A 20397-nucleotide genomic window follows, 5' to 3' on the forward strand; every position below is an offset into this window, starting at 1 on the left:
ATCATGTCCATCACCGTGCCCACCATTTCTGTGGATATCTAGGAGATTATTTCTGCTTTGAATTTTTCTAGAGCCTCATTCATCTGGTTTGTTATTTCCTGTGCTATCAGTTCAGAGTGTTCAGGTGGTTGATTATCAGAGTTCTGCACCTCATTTCCCCCAGAAATTGCCTTTTGTGGGGTGGAAGTCTGGGTTTGTGACTTGCTTAAATGCCTTCTCATTTTTGTTTTTGGTACTGTCCCGGGTTTAGTTCCTGGGTTGATATTATGAAGTTGTTTATTGTAAGTATCTTTGTTGATCTATTTAAAACCCTCATGGAATGACTGCTTCTCAGAGGTGTCTACTGGATATAGCTGGTCTTTAGGTTTTGAGTCTATAATGACTCTGAGGCTATCTCATTTTCCTTATACCAGGAAGGAAAACTGTTTAGATCAATCATGACACCTTAACCCAAGTCATACAATCAGCAACACCGTAACATCAAATACCTCTTAAAGAATGACAATTTGTGGTAGTTATTAATCTATCACCTTTAACTGTGTGACTTAAATCAAGATCGAGGACCAACTCAACATATAGTGAATAAACTCTTCAATATAACAACTTTACCCTTTGGGATGGGGAGTTAGAAGGGGTTGGGGAGGGAGGGATAGATGGGAAGAAGGATAGGGGAAGGTTAGCAGTGTGGTCAGAGGACACAGGTTAGAAGGAAAAAGAGAATAATAGGAAAATGAAGAAGACTTCTGACTGAGGACCAAAAAAAGGGACAAAAAGGAAAGACAAACAATGTGGGAGAACAAGAGAGTGAGTGTAAGAGAGAGAGAAAGGAAAGAGAACAGAAAGAAGAAAAGAAAAGAGAAAAAAGGAGAGAAAAACAAATATTTGCAAAGAGTAGGGAAAAAAATTAAAGATAAGAGGAGCAAAAGAAAAGAAAAGAGGAAAAAACCAAAATAATAAAACTCATTTTGGGAATAAAAAATAACCATGAAGATGAAGGGCCTCTTTCAAGCTATGTCTCTGCTGTCACAATAGACAATGTCAGTTGCAGTGTGCAGATATAAGTCAATGAGTCTCAGCAAGCTAGTCACAGACCCATGAGCTTCAGGCAGATTTCTGGCTGCAAGTCCCAAGTTGAGCTCCCTGTCCTCCCATAGGGTTGAACTCTGCAGAGTTGTATTGCAGGTTCCAGCTGCCCTTCCCCTGAAGATAGTCCTGGTCCTGATAGGAGGTGAAGATGTCTCCAACTTACTCAGTACAGTGGTCTGGTGGTCTGGTGTCCTCTGCATCTTTGTAGTGTGGAACCAGGTGGCTGTACAGAGGAGCAGGGGTGGGGGGTGTCCAGTGGATTGCTGCCGGGGCATGGGCTGATCTGGCACATTCCACGCAACTGGTGATGTTGCTATGGCGTCCGCAGACCTACCTGTCTGCAGCGGGCTGATTCGGCGTGTTCCGCACGACTTAATCATAACTATTATATGCCTATGTGTAGATTTTTTTTTTATCATAGCTACTTGGAGTCCTATATGCCTCACTTATCTGTATGTCAAGTTCTTTTTCCCTGCTTGGGAAGTTTTCTGCCATCACTTCTGTGAACAGATTTTTATGTCATCTGCACTCTCTCCTGTTTCTTCATTGACTCCAATCAGTCTTATGTTATCCTTCTTTGCATCATCTAGCAGCTGCAGGATTGATTTCTCATGGACCCTTACAATTTGAAAGCAATTTTTCTTTTCCTGGTCACTAATTTTAATCTTATCTTCTATATCTGAAATGCTATCCTCACATTGGTTCATTCTGCTCCATAGACTTTTAATGGAGTTTTTTTCTTTTCTTTTCTTTTCTTTTTGGTACCAGGGATTGAGCTTGGCTCCTTGCACTTGCACAACAAGCAGCGAAACCACTGAGCTAAATCCCCGGCCCTTCAATGGAGTTTTTAATCTCCTGGAAATCTCTTTGTATCTCTTTTATGGATTCCCTTTGTTTCCTATGTTGGGATTCCATCATGTTCCTCAGCTCCTCTATTTTTTATCTGTGTCCTCTCTAGATTTATTAATCATGTCTTGCACTATAGGCACAATCTCTATTGTTATCTGAGAAATTATTTCTGATTTCACTTTTTCCAGATCCTTTTTTGTTGCCAGTTCAGGGAGTCCAGGTGGTTGAGTATCATGGTGTTCCATCTCATTTCCCTTTGGGGTTGTTTAGGTGACCTGGAAGTCTGGTTTTGAAACTTGTTTACTTGTCTTCTCATTTCAATGGGGCAGGGGGCAGGGGTGGCTTCTGCCCATACAGCTCACCTCCACTGTGCTGAGAAAAGAGACTGGTCAGAAGAAGGGAATAGAAATAAAGAATCATATGTGTAATTGGTACAAGTGACAAAATGTAGACCATATTAAATTGATTTAAAATGCCTACCTGAGGAATTGGTTGCATGAAATTTTTGGATTTTTTTCCTATTAAAAGATTTAAATTTTACATTTATATCCCAGTTAGAAAATTGATATAAGAGGCTGTTCAGCTTACTTTTTAGAATTTCATAGTCTTCTCTAACCTTGATAGTCTTGTAAATGAATTTAAGTACGAGCAAGTGTGATTTTCTGCTGTTTCTAGGGGATGGTTTCTGAATGTCAGCTTACCTCAGGGAGTGTGTAGAATGGTGAAGTGAAAATACCGCAAGTAGGGGTCAAAACCTGGGCTTGAACCATGGCTCCGTGACTGACTGTGTGACTCTGTCCCATTCTGTGTGTGCCTGGGCCGCAGCTTTCTCATCAATCCAATGCTGCTGAGTAAGTTGTTTTGGAGGTGCTGTGCCGATTCCATGGGATAAAATACACACAATTCTCACCCTTTGATGAATGATAGCATGGCAGCTGCTGTAGAGCGTTTTCTGTTTTTGAACTCATTGTTAGTAATATGCCTAATAAACTGTGTTTTCATATTTTGAGAACTGAGGGCCTGATTTCTTTTGCTTTTCCAGACTATTCATGTTCTTAAAAAATTCTGAGGTCTTTATTTTTACCTGTTAACCTGTCAAGGTGAAATCAGAGAAGGCAAATGCTTTTGGATGTAATTCCTTAAACTGTTAGCTGCCCAAAAGTTGTGTGTTTTGAGCATCTTGGATCAAGTATTGGAAACCAGCATAACTGGAGACAACTCCTTCCAGTTCCCAAGAGAAATTTAGGTAATTGCTACATTGAGACATGATCTGGAACAAAGAATATTTCATTAATTCATAAACCAGCTGTTTTCTCCATAGCAAAGAACAGAGGCATCAATGTTTGCTAGAAAATTATTATCATCGAAGTTCACAAGTACCAACTCCCCCTGATGAATCTAATCATTACCTACCACAAACATGTTCAATCAAAATGGTCACAAGGACTGCCTTTGAAAATGTTAATTGCATACTTCCCCTGTCCATAGACAAATAGATGCCATTCTAATTTTCAACATTTTAAAGAGTATTGGGGTTTGGTGAGTACAATATCATCAACATGCAATTTTAATGTCATATAAAACCTGTCCATCACTGTCCCGTAAGCACTGAGGAGGGAGCCAATTGTCTTGAATCCTAAAATGCTTCAGGCAGGCAGGCTACCCCAGTCGTCAAACTGAAATGTAAGTCTAATTTATTCCATGTTTTGCTAATGAAGAAAGTCTGTTCAATAATCCTCCCACTGCTTTTCTCACTTTGCATGATACTGTGAGTGTGGCTATTCCATATGAAAAGCTGAGAACACTAAGGAAACTCATTCTATGGATTCTGAGTGGAACCCAGGGCAAGTATTCAATCTTTGTGAACCTTAAGACAGGGAAATATGAGAGCAGGTGGAAACAACTTATAGACAATAGTGGAAAGCCAGCAAATTAAATGGGAAGATTCCGGTAATAAGATACATTCAGCCAGAAACTGAATAACAATTTAAACAGGGTAATAAATCCCCTTGGGCCAGACTTCTTCATCTCTGCCTGATCTTTTCAGCGACAAGGATTGTGCCTCTCCACAACTCAAATGGTGGACTCTGTTTTTACCACATTGCCTTTAAACTTAGAAATAATAACTAAAATGTCAGAGACAGCAAAAGACATGGAGTCACCCGTGATTTCTTTGAGGAACATGACTGAAGTCACAGTGTTTATCCTGACTGGTTTCACAGATGATTTTCACCTGCAAGTCTTCCTGTTTTCCCTATTCCTGGCAATCTGTCTCTTCTCTTTGGTGGGAAATTTGGGTCTGATAGCATTGGTCATCAGTGATATCCGACTCCACAAACCCATGTACTATTTTCTCAGTGTGCTATCATTCTTGAATGCCTGCTACTCTACAGTTGTCACCCCCAAAATGTTGGTCAATTTTCTGACAAAGGACAAAACCATTTCACTTCCTGCATGTGCAACACAGATGCTTCTCTTTTGTATTTCTGGGACCACGGAATCATTTCTTTTGGCAACAATGGCTTATAACTGCTATGTGGCCATCTACAACCCACTGCTCTATTCAGTAAGGATATCACCCAGAGTATATGTTGCACAGATCACTGCTTCCTATGTCGGTGGCACTTTAAATGCCATGGTACATACTGTGGCCACGTTTAGCCTGTCCATCTGTGGATCCAATGAAATTAGGCATGTGTCCTGTGATATCCCTCCTCTCCTCGCTATCTCCTGTTCTGATACTCACACAAACCAGCTTCTACTCTTCTACTGTGTGGGCGCCATTGAGGTGGTCACCCTCCTGATTGTCCTCATCTCCTATGGCTTCATCCTGTTGGCCATTCTGAGGATGCATTCTGCCAAAGAGAAGAGGAAAGTGTTTTCCACGTGTGACTCCCACCTTGCCAGAGTGTCCATTTATCACGGGACAATCCTGTTCATGTATGTGAGACCAAGTTCCAGCTACATCCTGGAGCATGACATGGTGGTGTCCATATTTTACACCATTGTGATTCCCATGCTGAATCCCATCATCTACAGTTTGAGGAACAAAGATGTCAAAGAGGCAATGAGAAGATTCTCTGAGAGAAATTGGTGTGTAACTAAAGTGCATTTTTAGAATTTTAACCCAAAATAATATTGCCTTTAAGTCTATATACATAAACCAAACCTAGAGAGAAAATCAGGTTTTTAGTTCATAGTGATTGTAGTCCTGAAATATTTCCAAGTATTTATTAGCCCTCTCGGACAGCAGGTGAGGAATGTCTTGTATTATCAATGTACAAATATATATATATATTCAAACACATGTATTATATAGTCATCTGTGCTATATAGTCATTGATATATATATATATATATATATAGCTTAAGTGAGGCTTTGTATAAATTGATTTTAAGTAAATGTTAGAAATGATGTTTATAGTGCTAAATAGTGCTTAGATTCCTAAAACTGTACTGTTTTAAATATCCCTAAATGGCTTATAATTCTCCAACATCCACTATGAATTTAATTCCTCATTTTTCAGTTCCTCTTTTTCAGAATGCTACTGGAATTGTCCCCCCTTTCCAGACATACTCAGATAACACTGGGCCCCTGTATGTGCCTTGGATCTGTTTGGGTCCAAACTCTAGATTTTTCTTCTTAACTGGGGACTGACCTTTCTGCTGCCTGATCACAGATGATCCACTCTGAATCCAGCTCATTTAATCCAGGCTGATGCTGCAATAACGTTTACTGAGATGGTACCTCAGGACAATGAGACCTAATACAATTACTCCTGGGAGACTAATCTATGTGGCTACTCTATGTGGCTTTTCTAAGGCCGAGATCAGCTCACTTTGAAGCTGGGATCCTTGGCCCTTGGTTTCAGGTCCTTGCTCAGTCCCTAGTCATGCCTTTGTCCTGATCTATGAGGAATTTCCTTAGATTTGTGCTCTGTCTACAACGTTTACACCTAAGAAGCACGGCCTTGAATACTGACACAATCTAATTTTAGTTAAACTCACTTTTTCTTTGGCTTCATTTTGCTGCATTTATATATGCTTCAAGGTTTCTTTACAGCAAGAGGCATTCACTGTAGATACTTTTCTTTAACCTAGCTCATTTTTGTATCAAAGGTGTGATCATCCTGAGATGTTGCAAGAAAAAATGCATAAGAACATAGCAATCAAAGCAACCTTGCTTCAAGAGATGAATTTTAAATGTTCATTTGAGATTCAAAATAATATTTTTTGTTTTCATTTTCTATTTTCTTCTGAATAGTTGTACAAAGTAGATCCTCCCACCTGTATTGGAACAAGGAACATTTGGCAGCAGAAGCTATACTTAAAATATCTCCAATATTGATGAAATACAGTTTTTGTAGATATAACACTGACTATATTGTAGACATGATTTTATGTGATAAAAATCAAGCCATGCAAACTAGAGCATCTTTAAATTCATTTGTCAGTTCATAACATTTTAAGAGAGTTTTTCTGGAAGAAAGGAATAACCTACTTCAATACTATTTCCAAATCTTACTTCCCCATAATACTAAAAACTTTCCAGCATTCCAGAATCATTCTTTAGATTTCTCGCGTATACTCCAGGGTCCCACAATTGTTAAGGAAAAGTTGTGGTCTAATTGTCTTCTAGAATATCAGTGTATTGTTGCTTAGATGAAGCAAAAGAAACAGTAGTTTGGAAACTAGAAGGTGAGCACAAAAAAAGGAGGATGATCTCATTTATACCTAAAACAACCTGGTTAAAATTATTTACAAATTAATCTAGAACTGATGTTCAGTTAACCTGTAAAAATATTTGCAGGTTCTCCTCTATTCGAGCAGCATCATGGAAATCCAATGTTGCAGAAAAATCAGTGGCCCATCTGTGGTTATTTTCCAAGTTAGTATAAAGAATGTGAAACAATGGCATCTTTTCCAACCCAAGATAATAAAATGTTATTCCACATAGCTCAGTTAGCTTTCCCTTTAAGATTGCTCTTTGACTTTCACTGTTTTTGTACACCTACCCTGTCTGACCACTTGATAAGCTTACTTTATCATTATTGGTGATGAAAATTTGCTTGCAGTTCAGATCTGCCAAGATGCTGACACTGCCATGATCATAATCACAGTAATGTGTCTGCTTGACCTCAGAGTTGTACCCACAGGCATGGAAAGGTACCTTGAACATAGGATTTAGTTAAGATATAACTGATGAACACTGCATGAATGAAGGAGTTACACTTGTCTGTGTGGGCTTGTCCTCTTCCATAAGCTTTGGTTAGTTCTTGTCTGTGCATTCATTCTCATTCTGAGATATGCATCTGTCCCTTGGTGCATAGTTTACCTGTCACTTGCTAACCCAATTCTCCTGTGTACATTGAGTACTCAAGTCTGAATTTTTATGAAAAACATGTTAAAGATCCAGATTGAAAATATCAGGGATCAGAACATGGTGTCACAAAGTATGTGTCTTTGGCAGGCTGAGGACTTTGAAATTAAGGAGTTAGAAAGGGCCTCAGACACATCAGCTCTCTATTCACCCTCTACTTACCTCCTGATCCCCTTTCTCCTTCAAAGCTATTCTTATAAACTAGAATTCTTCTTCTTAAAGGTAAGTCACACAGAGTAAAACTTCCATCACCCAAGGCAATCCATTAAACCTAGAGAAGCATGTGGCCTTCTACCACCTTTTCTATGTACAAGCTGACCGCAGGGAGATTCTATGGCCTCACTTCTGGGAAAGTATGTCATCTTACCCTCTGGAGGTTTCTGATCTGTAAGCAAAGGGAGGAAGTTCTCCACACAGAGAGAAGGAGAACCAGAAAGAGAGAGCATGTGAGGTTTTCCCCCCTCTGAGGACTGTCATCCACACAGCCCTTCTGCCCAGTGAGGATTCTACATGGCAGTCTATGCTTACTTGAGCTTTAAGACCCACATCAGAAATTACCCCTGTCTTTGGCTCTCTGTTTCTGCAATTGCATATGTCATGGAAGTCTTTTTTTTAAATTTTGGAGCAAATTATTAATACAGAATGAGCTTTGTTCTGTACATTGCTATGTGTGTAACATATTTTCATTACTTCTATCCCTATTACAATCCTCTCCCGTACCCTCTTTGTTCCCAGATTACCTTCCCTGTTTCTAGAAATCAATCTCCTAGATTCTTTTCTCCTTCTTCTTCCTCTTCTTCTTCTTCTTCTTCTTCTTCTTCTTCTTCTTCTTCTTCTTCTTTTTCTTCTTCTTCCTCTTCTTCTCCTCCTCCTCCTTCTTCTTCTGTTGTTCCTCTTCTTCCTTTTTCTTCTTCCTGTCTCTCTCTCCCCTTTCCTAAATTGCTCAAATGAAAATAAACATGTGCTATGTAACCTTGTGAAATGGCTTATTTTGTTAATTTTGTGAGGTCCAGTACAATACATATGCCAACAAATGACATTTCTTTCTTCTTCATGGCTGAAATACATGTGTGGCATTTTCTTTTTCCATCCATCTGTTCATGAGCATCTCGGCTGTTTCTATTGCTTAACTCATGAGCCACAGTGTTCTAAACATGCTATGTGTGTGTCACCAGTCTTTCAGAAATATATCAAGGAGTTGTATGCCTAACTTTACAATAGCTTTATATTCCTATCAAAAACAGGGGTTCTGGGACAGAGGTTTAGCTCTGTGGTGCTGTCACCTGCCTCGCAAATGCAAGGTCCTGAATTGGATTCCCAGTACTAAAAAAAAAAAAAGGAAAAAATAAAACAGGGGTTATTTCCATGTCTTTTTCACCTATATCCATTGTTTTTTGTATTATTGATGCATTCTGACTGGAGTGGTGTGGACCGTTTGGAATCCCCAAAAGTTCTGAAGATATTGCACATTTTTCATACTCATTGGACACTTCTCCATCTCCATTTTAGAATTTTATGCTCAGTTTATTGATTGTTCTCATTTATTGATTGCTGTTTTTGTCTGAATGGTTTTAAGTTTTTCTGAGTTATTTCCATATTGTAGACATTTATCTTTTGTTGGAAAAGGAGCTAGCAGTGAGTCTTCTGTTCTGTAGGTGGTCTCTTCCGGTGGTTGATTTTACTGTGCCAAACATTTTTAATTTGAGGCAGTCTCATTTGTTTGATTCTTGACATGATTTCCTGTGTCATCACGTCCAATTCCAGGAGGCTTTTCATGTGTCTATGGCTTCGAGTATTTCTTCTGTATTTTCTCACAAAAATCTCAAAGTTTTCAGATCTCTCTCTCTCTCTCTCCATATGTAAACTTTGATCCATTTTGCTTTGATGACAGGAAAGAGATAGGGATCTAATTTCAATCTTCTAGACATCCAGTATTTCCACCACCATTTACCAGAGAGGCTGTCATTTTTTCATCGTTTGGTTTTGGCCTCTCTCTCAAAATCAGAGGACTAAGGCTGCCTGCGTGTGTGCCTGTGATTTTTGCTCAGTACCACTGACATACACATCCACTCTGACAATAGAGAGCAGGGTTTTGTATCTCTGGCTTTGCAGTGTAACTTGAGATCAGGAAGTGTGATTCCCCTGGTATTGCTCATTTGGCTCTGGGTTTTTTGTGTTTCCATATGAAATCATTACTTGTATTTTCTAGTTTTGTGAATAATTGTGTTGATATTGTCATAAGGATCATATTGAATTCCAGATCACTTATGGTAATATAGCCATTTTAATGATGTAATTTCTACCTATCCATGAACAATGAGATATTTTCAAATTTGGATATCTTATTCAATTTCTTTCTGCAGTTTTGTTTTTAGAGGTCTGAATCTTTCCCGGTTAGGTCAATTCCTATGTATTTTATTTTGCATTTTCAAGCTACTGTGAATAGCATTGTTTTCTTTATTTTTTCCTCAGCAGGATCATCATTGGTGTAGAGGAAAGCTATTGATCATTGTATTTTGAGCTTGTATCCTGCAATTTTCCTGAATTTACTTTCATCAGATCTCAAAGACTTCTGCTACAACTTTTAGAGTCTTCTATATAAAGGGTTCTGTGTTTGGTAAACAGGGATAATCTGTCTTCTTCCTTTCCTACATGCAGCCCTTTTATTTCTCTCTTTTTCCTAATTATCCTGGTGAAAGTTTCCAGTACTAGACTCACAGTAGTGTTGAGAGAGGACACCTCTGTCGCATTCCTGACATTAGAGGAACTGACTTTAGTCATTCACTATGTTGTGTGATGTTAGCTTTGCTCGATTTAAAGAGCAGTTCTTCTATCCCTCTTTTCTTCAGGTGATCTTTTTTATGAAGGGACATTAAAGTTTGTGAAAGTATTTTCTATGTCTATTAAGAACATCATGTGGTTTCAAACCTTGCTTCTGTTTATGTGATGTAATGTATTTATCGATGCATGTATATTGAACCATTCTTAAATCGCCGTGATGAAAATACCTTGGTCAGACTGTATGATCTTTTCAGTTTGTTGGGGAGTATGTTATTCAATGTCCAGATGTTTGTAACATTTCTATGGTTTCTTTTGCTTTAATTCTAATTTCAATGTACTATGTTCTAATAATAAAAATGAGATGATTTTGATTCTTTTGTATTTATTTAAGTATCCTTTATGAACCATTATGCGGTGTATTGTGGAGAAAGGCCCACACACTGCTGACAATAATGTGCATTCTGCTGTAGTACTGTGGAACATTGTCTAGATGACTATTAAGTCCATTTGTTCAAATGCGTGTATAAGCTGTGATGTATCTTCTTACATTTTTTTAGTTTATCTATTTGTGAAAATGGAGCACTGCATCTGCAACTATGGTGCTGTTATTTTTTTCTTTTATGTCCAGTAGTGTGTTTGTTTTATGAAGTAGGTGCACTGATGTTTACGCATATATATGTATAAAAATTGTTCCATTATTATCTACACATGAATCACTTGAAAGCAAAAACAGTTGTTCACATTTTGCTGTGGTGTATTATGATCTTCTACAAATGATATTTCCATTATATAGCATTCTGACCTGGCACCCTAAACTCCATCAGAATATCTTGAATTATTTCAGACAAATAACTTCCATTACATGAGCTGTGCAGTGATATAATAAAATAATTAAGCAATTACAAATGTAGCTTAAATGTTTCTAAATGCTACTCAATTATATTATGTTTATTTAATAACATGATATAAGTGTTCTCTAGGTCACATCATAAAGAAAATAACTTAGGGCTAATTTAATTCAAATTTAAGAATTTCTTTGCCTTCAATGTTGCCTATAAACTCATAGATTGCACTGCCAATGAAAAATGATAGCATAATTTGTCTAAATCATAGAAATGCATATAAATGAAAGTAAAGTAAAACCACATCTTATAAAATTGAGTGGAAGTGGAACCCATAACTATATGAAATAACTGAGACCCTTATAATGAATGATGTACCCAAACAGCATATTCAACAGTACATGTTTATTAAATCTTAGTTCTCATTGCAAAGAAAAACAACTAGGAATCCCTTCAAGGATCGATTCTAAAAACATAGATAGCAAAGGAAGAATATTGTACCCTTTTAAAAGATTTGAAGAAACTAATTGATAGGCAAGTTGCTAAAACCTCAACATATTCCTAATTTTAAAAATGGAGATATTGCAGTTAACTTTACACATTCAAAATAATTAAATATAATTTTATGAAAACTAATTTAAATGTCGACAAATAATTCTTATATTCTGAGATTAAAACAATCCATATAATTTTCAAAATATTTATATAAAAAACTTGCCTGGAAAAATAAACAATACATTACAAAATAACCTTAAAACAGCAAAGAAAAATTTAAAGTTGCAATTAGAGATTGAATAGTCAGAATATTTTAAAAAGTAATATTTTACTTCTCTACTTGACTTAATTTTAATCAATGCCACCTATTCTAAATTCATCATTTATCCTTTTTTTGCAACTTTCACCATTAAAATGTGAAACAAATGAGGCACACTGTGCAGTAATTTCTCACAATCATGAAGAAATCAGCAGACAGACAAAGGGGCAGGGGCTGAAGCTTCTTGTCCCATCTCAGAAAGCTGCGGTTAGACATGGGGCGAAGGCACACACCTAACACATGCTACTGCATGCAGATTTTTAACTCGGTAAATTCACAGCATTTCAGGTTCAACCTATTACACGATGGGGGACTCTTAGTTTTTCCCATATTTTGAGAACATGTTCATCAGGCAGATTTCAATTACAAAGAGATTCTTAGATGTTAAAGTTTTAAGTGACTACAGAAAGCAGAAACAATTACACAGGATATGACAGAAACCGTATTGAACAATATAGCTATTAATAACCATTTATTTAAGAGGACATGTACAAAACTGTCGAAAATTGCTATTGCATTTCTCTCTTCTTTAATAATTTTCATTTTTTGCCAAATTGTTCTAACTTTAACATAGATCACATTCCTCTGACTTAATTCTACTTCAATATTTTACTTTATTATGGATCCAATATGGGGAACTACTGACTTCTTGTTTTTTTTCTGTTATCATTTTGTATGTTAGCTTTTTGTGTGTTGGCCAACTAAATTTACCAAAAGAAATTTGTAAAACTTGGAGGAATAATCTTCAAAAATGGTATGCATTAAGATATATAAGGAATCAGTGTTGGGGTACAGTGGTGAGTAGAGCTGCTTTCCAAAATATCCTAGGGATTCAAGTCTTCTGATAATAATGGGCAACATTTACTTTTATCACCCTAAAAATTTCACAACCATCTCCTGATCAGATGATAATGAAATTATACATCTAGTCCAGTTGAGGGGGATTCATCATAAACTTTCGGTAAATTAATGAGGGTTACTCACTAAAAAGTTTCCAGATCTAGAAGCCAAATGCTTGAATGTTGGATTTGAAAGCCATTGTTACTAAGTAAACTGCCCTTATTCTCTGTGTTATAAACACAATGATCTATGAAAAAATGCCTTTCTTTTATATTATAAAGTTTTCCAAAAACTGGAGAAAGCATGAATACTGTACGAAAGCTTTAAAAATGGCACACACATTTTTTTCTTTTGCACATTAGTTGCCCTAAAATCACATGTATTAAAACACTGGATTTAATATGCACTTGGTGATTTCCAATTTCAGTATGAATTTCTAAAATAATGCTCATGGCACTGTCCAAGATCATGCTTAGTTAAGTAAGGGCACTTGAGCAGCACAAAGAGATGCAGTTGCTTTCAGAGAGACACCCTAAAATCCCCCAAAGGAAAATGAAAAGACAGTGTAAATGCTTAACTTCACTGTTATTTTAACTGCCTGTGGCCCTCTATCTTCTGCAGGGCTCTCAGGGCAGCGTGCTTCACCTCTTTGTTTCTGAGACTGTAAATGAGAGGGTTCAGCATGGGGCTCACAATCGTGTAAAACACAGAAGCCACCTGATCCCTTCCCAAGGAGTAGGACGTCTTTGGTTTTAGGTAAGTAAACATCATAGTGCTGTAGAAGATGGTGACTCCCAGGAGATGGGAGGCACAGGTGGAGAAGGCTTTTTTCTTTCCTGCAGTGGAATTAATTTTCAGGATAGTAGAGAGAATGGACAGATAGGATCCAGATATGGTGATGAGGGACAGCATTAAATTGGAGCCAGCACAAATGTATACAATGATTTCAGCCTCATAAGTGTCACTGCAGGACAGGGCTAAAACTGGGGATACATCACAGAAAAAATGCTGGATGACATTAGAATTGCAGAAGTGCAGTCTGCTATGGGAAACCGCACCCAAAGTGGCATCCAGAAAGCCAATAACATAGCAGCCAACGAGCAGGGCATGGCACAGTCTTGTAGACATAATGACTGAATAGTGCAGAGGGTTACAGATAGCTACATAGCGATCATAGGCCATAGAGGAGAGAAGAAAACATTCAGCAGTGCCAAAGACTACAAAAAAGAATATCTGAGTGAAGCAGCCCAGGAAAGAGATGCTCTTGGTGGAAGTCAGTAAGCTCTGTAAGGTTTTAGGGGTGATGACACTTGAATAGCTGAGGTCGAGAAATGACAGGTGAGTGAGAAAAAAGTACATGGGGGTGTGAAGCTGGGGATCCAGGCGAATGATCAGTATCATCCCCGCGTTCCCCAGCACCGTGACCAGGTAAATCAGGAGGAAGAGCCCGGAGAGGACCAGCTGTGTCTCTGCAGAGTCCGTCAGCCCCATGAGGATGAAGTCAGTCACACTGCTGGAGTTCCACCTACTCATGGTGCAATGCTTTAAACTAGTGAGAAGTCAAACTTGATTATTATCTGGAATGATTTCAAAATCATTGTATAAATGGCCCACTATTTTTATAATTATTTTCTAGAAATTGATTAAATTTTTACCAAATGCAACTGAAAATATTCAATTTCCAATTGTAGACATGCTTGTAAATTGATATTAGCATGCAATATAATATATACATGCTATAAAATTAGAATGGACCTGATACTATTTTGCAGGCTTTTCTTCACAAACATTAAATACCCATGAAAATATTATACCATAGCTACAAGTATCAACATATTGTAGATGGGAAAAAGGGTCCAGAAAATAATTTATCAGAAGTCAGAGCAATTAAATTCTGACCCTGCCTGACTCCACTTCTGTTTATAGTTGTTTCAGCAAACCTAAGTAATGTTATATAGTAAAAAGTAATGGAAGCAGTTTTAAGGTATCACTTACTGTCCTTTTGATCCAATACCCTGTAATACCAATCACAAATAATAAAGTTCCCTTTGGGTATTTAGGATTATATATGAAATAAAAATATTAATTTCCAGCACATATTTTCCTTATTTGATCATTCAAAACCATTTTCCCAAAAATTATAATTTAAAATAGGCACATTAGTTGTATAGTATGATTCCATCAACTCTACATTTCTGTTTCTACAAATCCCAGTATTTCTTAGGATAAGGTCCAAGTGCTACATACCTACATGTTCTTTTGGAAAAGTCCCCATTTCGGTTTAGCAGATTTGAAACCATCCAGTTTTAAGGAGAATACTTACTGTGACCCAAAGATGCTGCAAAAACTTCCAATAGTCTCTGTCTAGAGACTTGCAAACCATCAAATTATTCTCAGAAATAATTTTTCTGAGAAATATATTTAAAATCTGAATGTTTCTGTAAAATGATTGTGCATTCATTGTTTTATTGCAAAGTAAATTAACCTAGAAAATTCATGCAGGACTTGGTCAAATTGTAACTTCCCAGGGTATCCCCAAAGACTGAGGGAGTAGGTGGGCATATAAACAGAACGGTGCGAGCCCTGCTTCCAGCCTAATTCCAGAGTGCCTCATTAATGGGCATTGAAGATAACACAACATTTGATCATCCCAGGGGAGCAACTTCTAAGCAAGTCTACTTGGAATGCTTTCAACTGTAAAAGACCAAGAACTAAATAGGCAAAGGGATAGCTTTTTCCTTTACACAGGCTTTACAGTGACGAGCCAGATCACTTTGTATTCTTTGTGATGCTTTAATTTAAAAAAATATGTTTTGAATTGATACATAATATATAACATAAAATACAAATATTTACATTGTATAGTTACAAATCAGGAAAATTTGACCCAGTTGGAAGAACAGAAGCTTCCAGAGAAATCTTCACTTCCTTTAAGAATAATACTACTAAGGACAGAATGTCAAATTTTCCACTATGAAACACTTAATATTTCAGAGGATGAATCTATCACAGGAGTAAAACATGTTTATTGAAAAATACAATACATCAATATTCAAAGAAGTAAATAAAAGCAAAGTTGAAATCTTTTGAAGTTTTATGGACATAATTACAATTTCTCCCAATCACCTCCTTATATTCCGTAATAATTATATAGATATGTAAGTCTATATTTGCAAAGTTATTGTAATAAGTATCTTCATTTTACAACCAAAATTTTATAAAATGGCATGAGCTATCTTATGTCAATCATGTCCTAGCCTGCGCCTTCGGGGAGTGTGCATTCCACATCCGGTGCTAAGTGACCTGAGTGTTCTCAAGCTGACAAACACACATTGTACAGCATCACAGGAGAGGTCCGGGCCTGCTTCTGGCTGTCAGCACCACCTGCACCATCTGCGTGCAGGACTACTGCAGCAGGCTTGCCTCTCTGGGTGTTCTTCAGTGTTCCAAAACATAAGACCAATGGACAGCATCAGTCCTGAGAGTAGCAAACATTCTGAAATTAGTTTAGTCAGCAAAAGCTCACTTCCACCGTTTATAATCAGGTCAAATGTTTTCTTATTAAACTAAAAATAATGGAACTGAAATATTTCATTATGTTCATGTCTGTATCACTTTATTCAGCACTGTGCTCAGGGAACTCTTGGGACCGTGAAATACTCTTTGTTCTTCTTTGAGTTTCTATGAGGTTCTCTCAGGTATGAAATATTAAATCAAGAAGTGGAACATTGAAATAATGAAATTATCTCATTTAAATGATGTACTAATATTTCATTATCAATTAAGGGTTATTTCCCCAAGATGAAGAAGCAGAGCAGGAATCTGAAAAAGGAAACAGTGAGAATCCAACAAAATGCTCCTGGGAATTTGCACTAATTGACGGACAAATCAATGTGCGTGTAAGTTGCAGCATGCGTGACTGTTTCAGGAAAATGTGCACCTGCACAAGAATTTTGGTAGGTGATTTCTGTGGTAGATGAAGAAGCTGCTTCTGAAAGAATTTTCCTTGAAGAACTTGTGGCAGAGTGGCACTATTCATCAATGTTTTCGTTTATGCAGAGACAGGCCAGTTTGGAGATTTCAAAGCCATCCTCAAACTGCAAGACAAACAGGCCACCTCGAGGTTTAAGCTGAACAGAAGGCTCAGGATGACTTCTGATGTCAGGAGGCCAAACCTCCTCAGGAAGGATTTTGCTGTGCTGGGTACTCTGAGCACTGAAACCAAAGAGGATCAGGGTTAGAGCCGCATGTGACAGCAGGGCCGTGACTGTGCTGGATTGTTTTGTAGCAGGGACCAAAGACTGATCATAAATTAGAATCTCTCTCAAGGTAAACAGTGGAATGCTTTTTTCCAAGCTCATCAGATTTTAAAGCATGCTTTAAAGAGCATCTCTTCTCTCTGTCTGTCTGTCTCTCTGTCTCTATTATACACTCTCCCATCCCTCTGCTGTGTTCCTCAATCTTTTGTTTAATCTTTGGCTTATTAGAAAATTGGAATAGGATTCTTCTTTATTTATATTTTGATAAGAACATAATATTTATACATACTTACAGAATGTGATATTTTTATCCATATATACAGTATTGTGTATCTATCAACTCAGGGTAATCAGCACATCCAGTGTGTTAAGGTTCTATGGTTTCTTCATGGTGAATTCATTGATACTCTTTTTTTGATGAATACTGACTATTTTTTTAAATTTCTAATTCATTAATTGTCATTTATGTTTTATTTTAATTGTCCTGTAGTAGATTGAAATCATTATTCTCTAACACCTCATAATAATTGGTTATCATACTTATTATTTGCTTAATAACATTTATTTGTTTAATATAAATTTACCCTGATTAATCCTATTCTATTACATTGTATAGATAGAAGTTGAATTTTCAATTAATTAATTTCACTAAGAATAATGTTACATTATTATTTTACATTTTAAAAATTGTGAGTGGCAGATTTTGTTATTTTTAAATATTAAATTATATGGTCAGAAAATAAGACTCCTTTATTTAAGCTTCTTAAATTTATTGAAATTTATAATTACCTGTAGTCAAATATAAATAACTCATCGATTTTTGTGAAAAAAATATTCCAATGCTGAAATGGAAGGCTGGACTTACATTAACTATAATATCATCTGTTATAAAATCTGAGCAGGTGAAAACTAAACAGGTAGAAACAAAGACACCAAAATAATGATACAACATGTCAGAAGATGAGATGTGATGTGAATGCGAGACACATCATGTGAAGCCACGCAGTAGACAGAGCTTTAGGAGGTGAAGCAGTTGGAGGTGATGAGAAATGTGTGATCCAGGTGGACTTCAGCGAAAGGATCTCAGCTGAACTAACACATGGGGAAACAATACAAGTCACCTGAAGGAAGTTCTCACATCGGTGCTAGGGCCTGCGTGGTTACCGGTGTGCGCAGTTTGTGGAATGACAGAGGACTGTATGTAGTAAGGGGATCGTTCTTCAGTGGTGGTGGGTGATCCTGGTAGAACAAAGAATAAAGTTTCTGTTTTTGATTTGCTATGTGTTGTGCAAAAAACAATAAAAAAGACAAGAACAGATAATATACGGAGTCTTTTGAGCTTTCTCTCTTAAAAAAGAATTTTTAAGGAAGTCCTCAGACATACGGTCACACTGAGAGGATAAAATAAAATGCCATAAATGTTCCTGAAAAACAGGAGAGCAAAATCAGTGTAGTAAAACTTATGAGAAGTACAATACACTTGATTTTGTATTTTGATTCATCCACTGTCTTTAGCTTTCTAAAGGAAATTATTAATTAATACATGCAAAGTTAGTCATTTCTTCAATGAATTTATATTTTGCAATACTAATAGTTTTGATTAGTTTTAAAACTGAACGTTTTTCTTTCTCTTCTCTGTTGTTTTTAGCTATAGTCACATTGTTTTTAATTCATTGTCTTTGTCAGCCTTTTGTCTCTGTGACCATATATCTGATATGGGGTGTAAGATTAATTGCGTCAACTTGACTGGCTTGGGAGTTATCAAAGGAATTAGTAAAGTACTCTAAAGATGTATCTGGTAGGTCATGGGCACTGTAACTTATCTCTTACACTTTCCCCTCTGGCACTCTTCCCAGCTGCCGTGAACTAACACGTGTGTTCCACTGAGCCCTTCCACCATGAGGTTTCTGTCATGGAGCCAGCTAACCATGAACTGAATGCCTTGAAACCCTGATTCAAATAACCCTGTTGCCCTTTACATGGTGGCCATTGGGTATTACGACCAAGCAGTGGGAAACTGTAGAATGATGAACGTTAGATGATAATGAAAGTGGTGAATGATTCCTATAGAATTTCCTAAAGAATTTCAGTTTTTACAGAAATATTACAAGGAGATCAACTCAGCAAACTTCCACAAAAATGAAGAAAAACTCATAGAACTAATTAATATTTAGAAAACAAAATTTGCACAATTTCTGACCAACTAGGTAAGATTGTTGCAAGTGAGATACAATGATAAATATATTATTTGTCCAAGTGACTGAGTTTATGTGTGGAAAATAGAGAATCAAACAGAAGAAAAAAACAGAAGAAAGAGTTACGCAAGCTCTATGTAAATCTGTGACCACGATGTATATTGTACTCAAGACTGATTTTGGCCACTGTCTTCTCCTACATAGTTGACTTCAACCACCCCTTAACTGGTCTTTCTGCTTCTACCCTTGCTCACAGTGAAGCATATTATGTTCTTATTTCCGTGCCCTTTCCCAGACATTTTAGTACCAAAAGGAAGAAAACACAGTGTAAATGATTGCAGCTGTGGGGAAATTCCATGATGTGTACATTGCCTGAATGATGTGCTGACGAGACTCGGAGGGTTTTCTATGCATGGCCCAGTACCTGGAAATTCAGGTGCACTAGTTTCCAAGACAAAGGACCAGGGCTGAGAAGTCCATAATAAGCGGAAAATAGTTAAGTGATGAAATAAAAATTAAAAGAGGTTATTAGGGGTCAAGTGGAAGTTACATTGGAGCGAGATGAGATCATACACGTGAAATACTTGATTTTGGCTACAGGAATAATAATGGGTCACTTTCATAGGACAACACAGCAGCCCAGGGCAAGGATGGGCAGGGACTGAGTCATCAGAGGCTGTGACCAACCCACAGGGACAAACTCTTCACTACCTTCTGAACAGTATAGTGTCATGCTTCATAGAGCTGCACATATATTGAACAGGAAATAAAGAAAGAGAAGAAAATTGAAAGCATTTTCTACAACCTTTTTGAAGACTCATAGCAGCAACAAAAATTCACACTACTTCCTCACATCTGTTATTTTTAAATGCATCATGGTGAATTTCACACATGAACAACCTGAAGTACATAGGAATTCATCATTTCTGAGTTGTGCTCTTTGAGGCCGAAGGACATTTTACCATGTGGTCACCAGGGCCTGAGCAAGGTGATATCTGAAAAAGGACACAAAATTTCAGATAGAGGAACAAACTCAGGAGATCTATTGTATGGCGGAGTTAATCATAAGCACTGAATTCTTGAGACTTGCTGAGAGAATACATTTTAAATGTTCTTACCATGGAAAATGGGTTCGCACATAGTCCCAGTTACTTGGAAGACTGAGGCACCGAGGCAGCAGGGCTCCAGATTTGAATGGAGCCTCTGAAAATGAGCATGGCCCCACCTCCAGGTGAAGTGTAAAAGTGCTGGGGGTGTAACTCAGTGTGGAGGACCTACATTCAGTGGGGATTACCTCAAACAGAGAGATAAGCACGTGAGGTAGTGAATATGTCATTTGTCTCAATTTAGA

General features: G+C 37.2%; 2 protein-coding genes across 3 annotated transcripts; one reads left to right on the top strand and one right to left on the bottom strand.

The window, feature by feature from the left end:
* The first annotated feature begins 296 nt into the window (after positions 1 to 296).
* LOC147820683 (olfactory receptor 5T9-like) lies at positions 297 to 5053 on the top strand. 2 transcript variants are annotated; one of them, XM_087203701.1, is made up of 2 exons: positions 297 to 321; positions 4104 to 5053. In XM_087203701.1, exons 1-2 carry the CDS (start codon positions 315 to 317, stop codon positions 5051 to 5053), a joined length of 957 nt encoding a protein of 318 aa, XP_087059827.1. In that variant the 5' UTR covers positions 297 to 314. The 2 variants fall into 2 exon arrangements, with proteins under 2 accessions (XP_087059827.1, XP_087059826.1); XM_087203700.1 differs by lacking the exon at positions 297 to 321 and having other exon boundaries at positions 4067 to 5053.
* An 8124-nt stretch (positions 5054 to 13177) lies between these two features.
* LOC147820684 (olfactory receptor 8H1-like) lies at positions 13178 to 14125 on the bottom strand. The gene has a single exon (XM_087203712.1). The coding sequence runs from the start codon at positions 14123 to 14125 to the stop codon at positions 13178 to 13180; it is 948 nt and encodes a 315-aa protein (XP_087059838.1).
* Between the last annotated feature and the right edge of the window lie 6272 nt (positions 14126 to 20397).

Source organism: Heterocephalus glaber, unplaced genomic scaffold (assembly GCF_053883595.1).
Source record: "Heterocephalus glaber isolate CG9 unplaced genomic scaffold, H.glaber_assembly_v1.0 deba00001806, whole genome shotgun sequence".
In the NCBI taxonomy this organism is placed as follows: Eukaryota; Metazoa; Chordata; class Mammalia; order Rodentia; family Bathyergidae; genus Heterocephalus; species Heterocephalus glaber.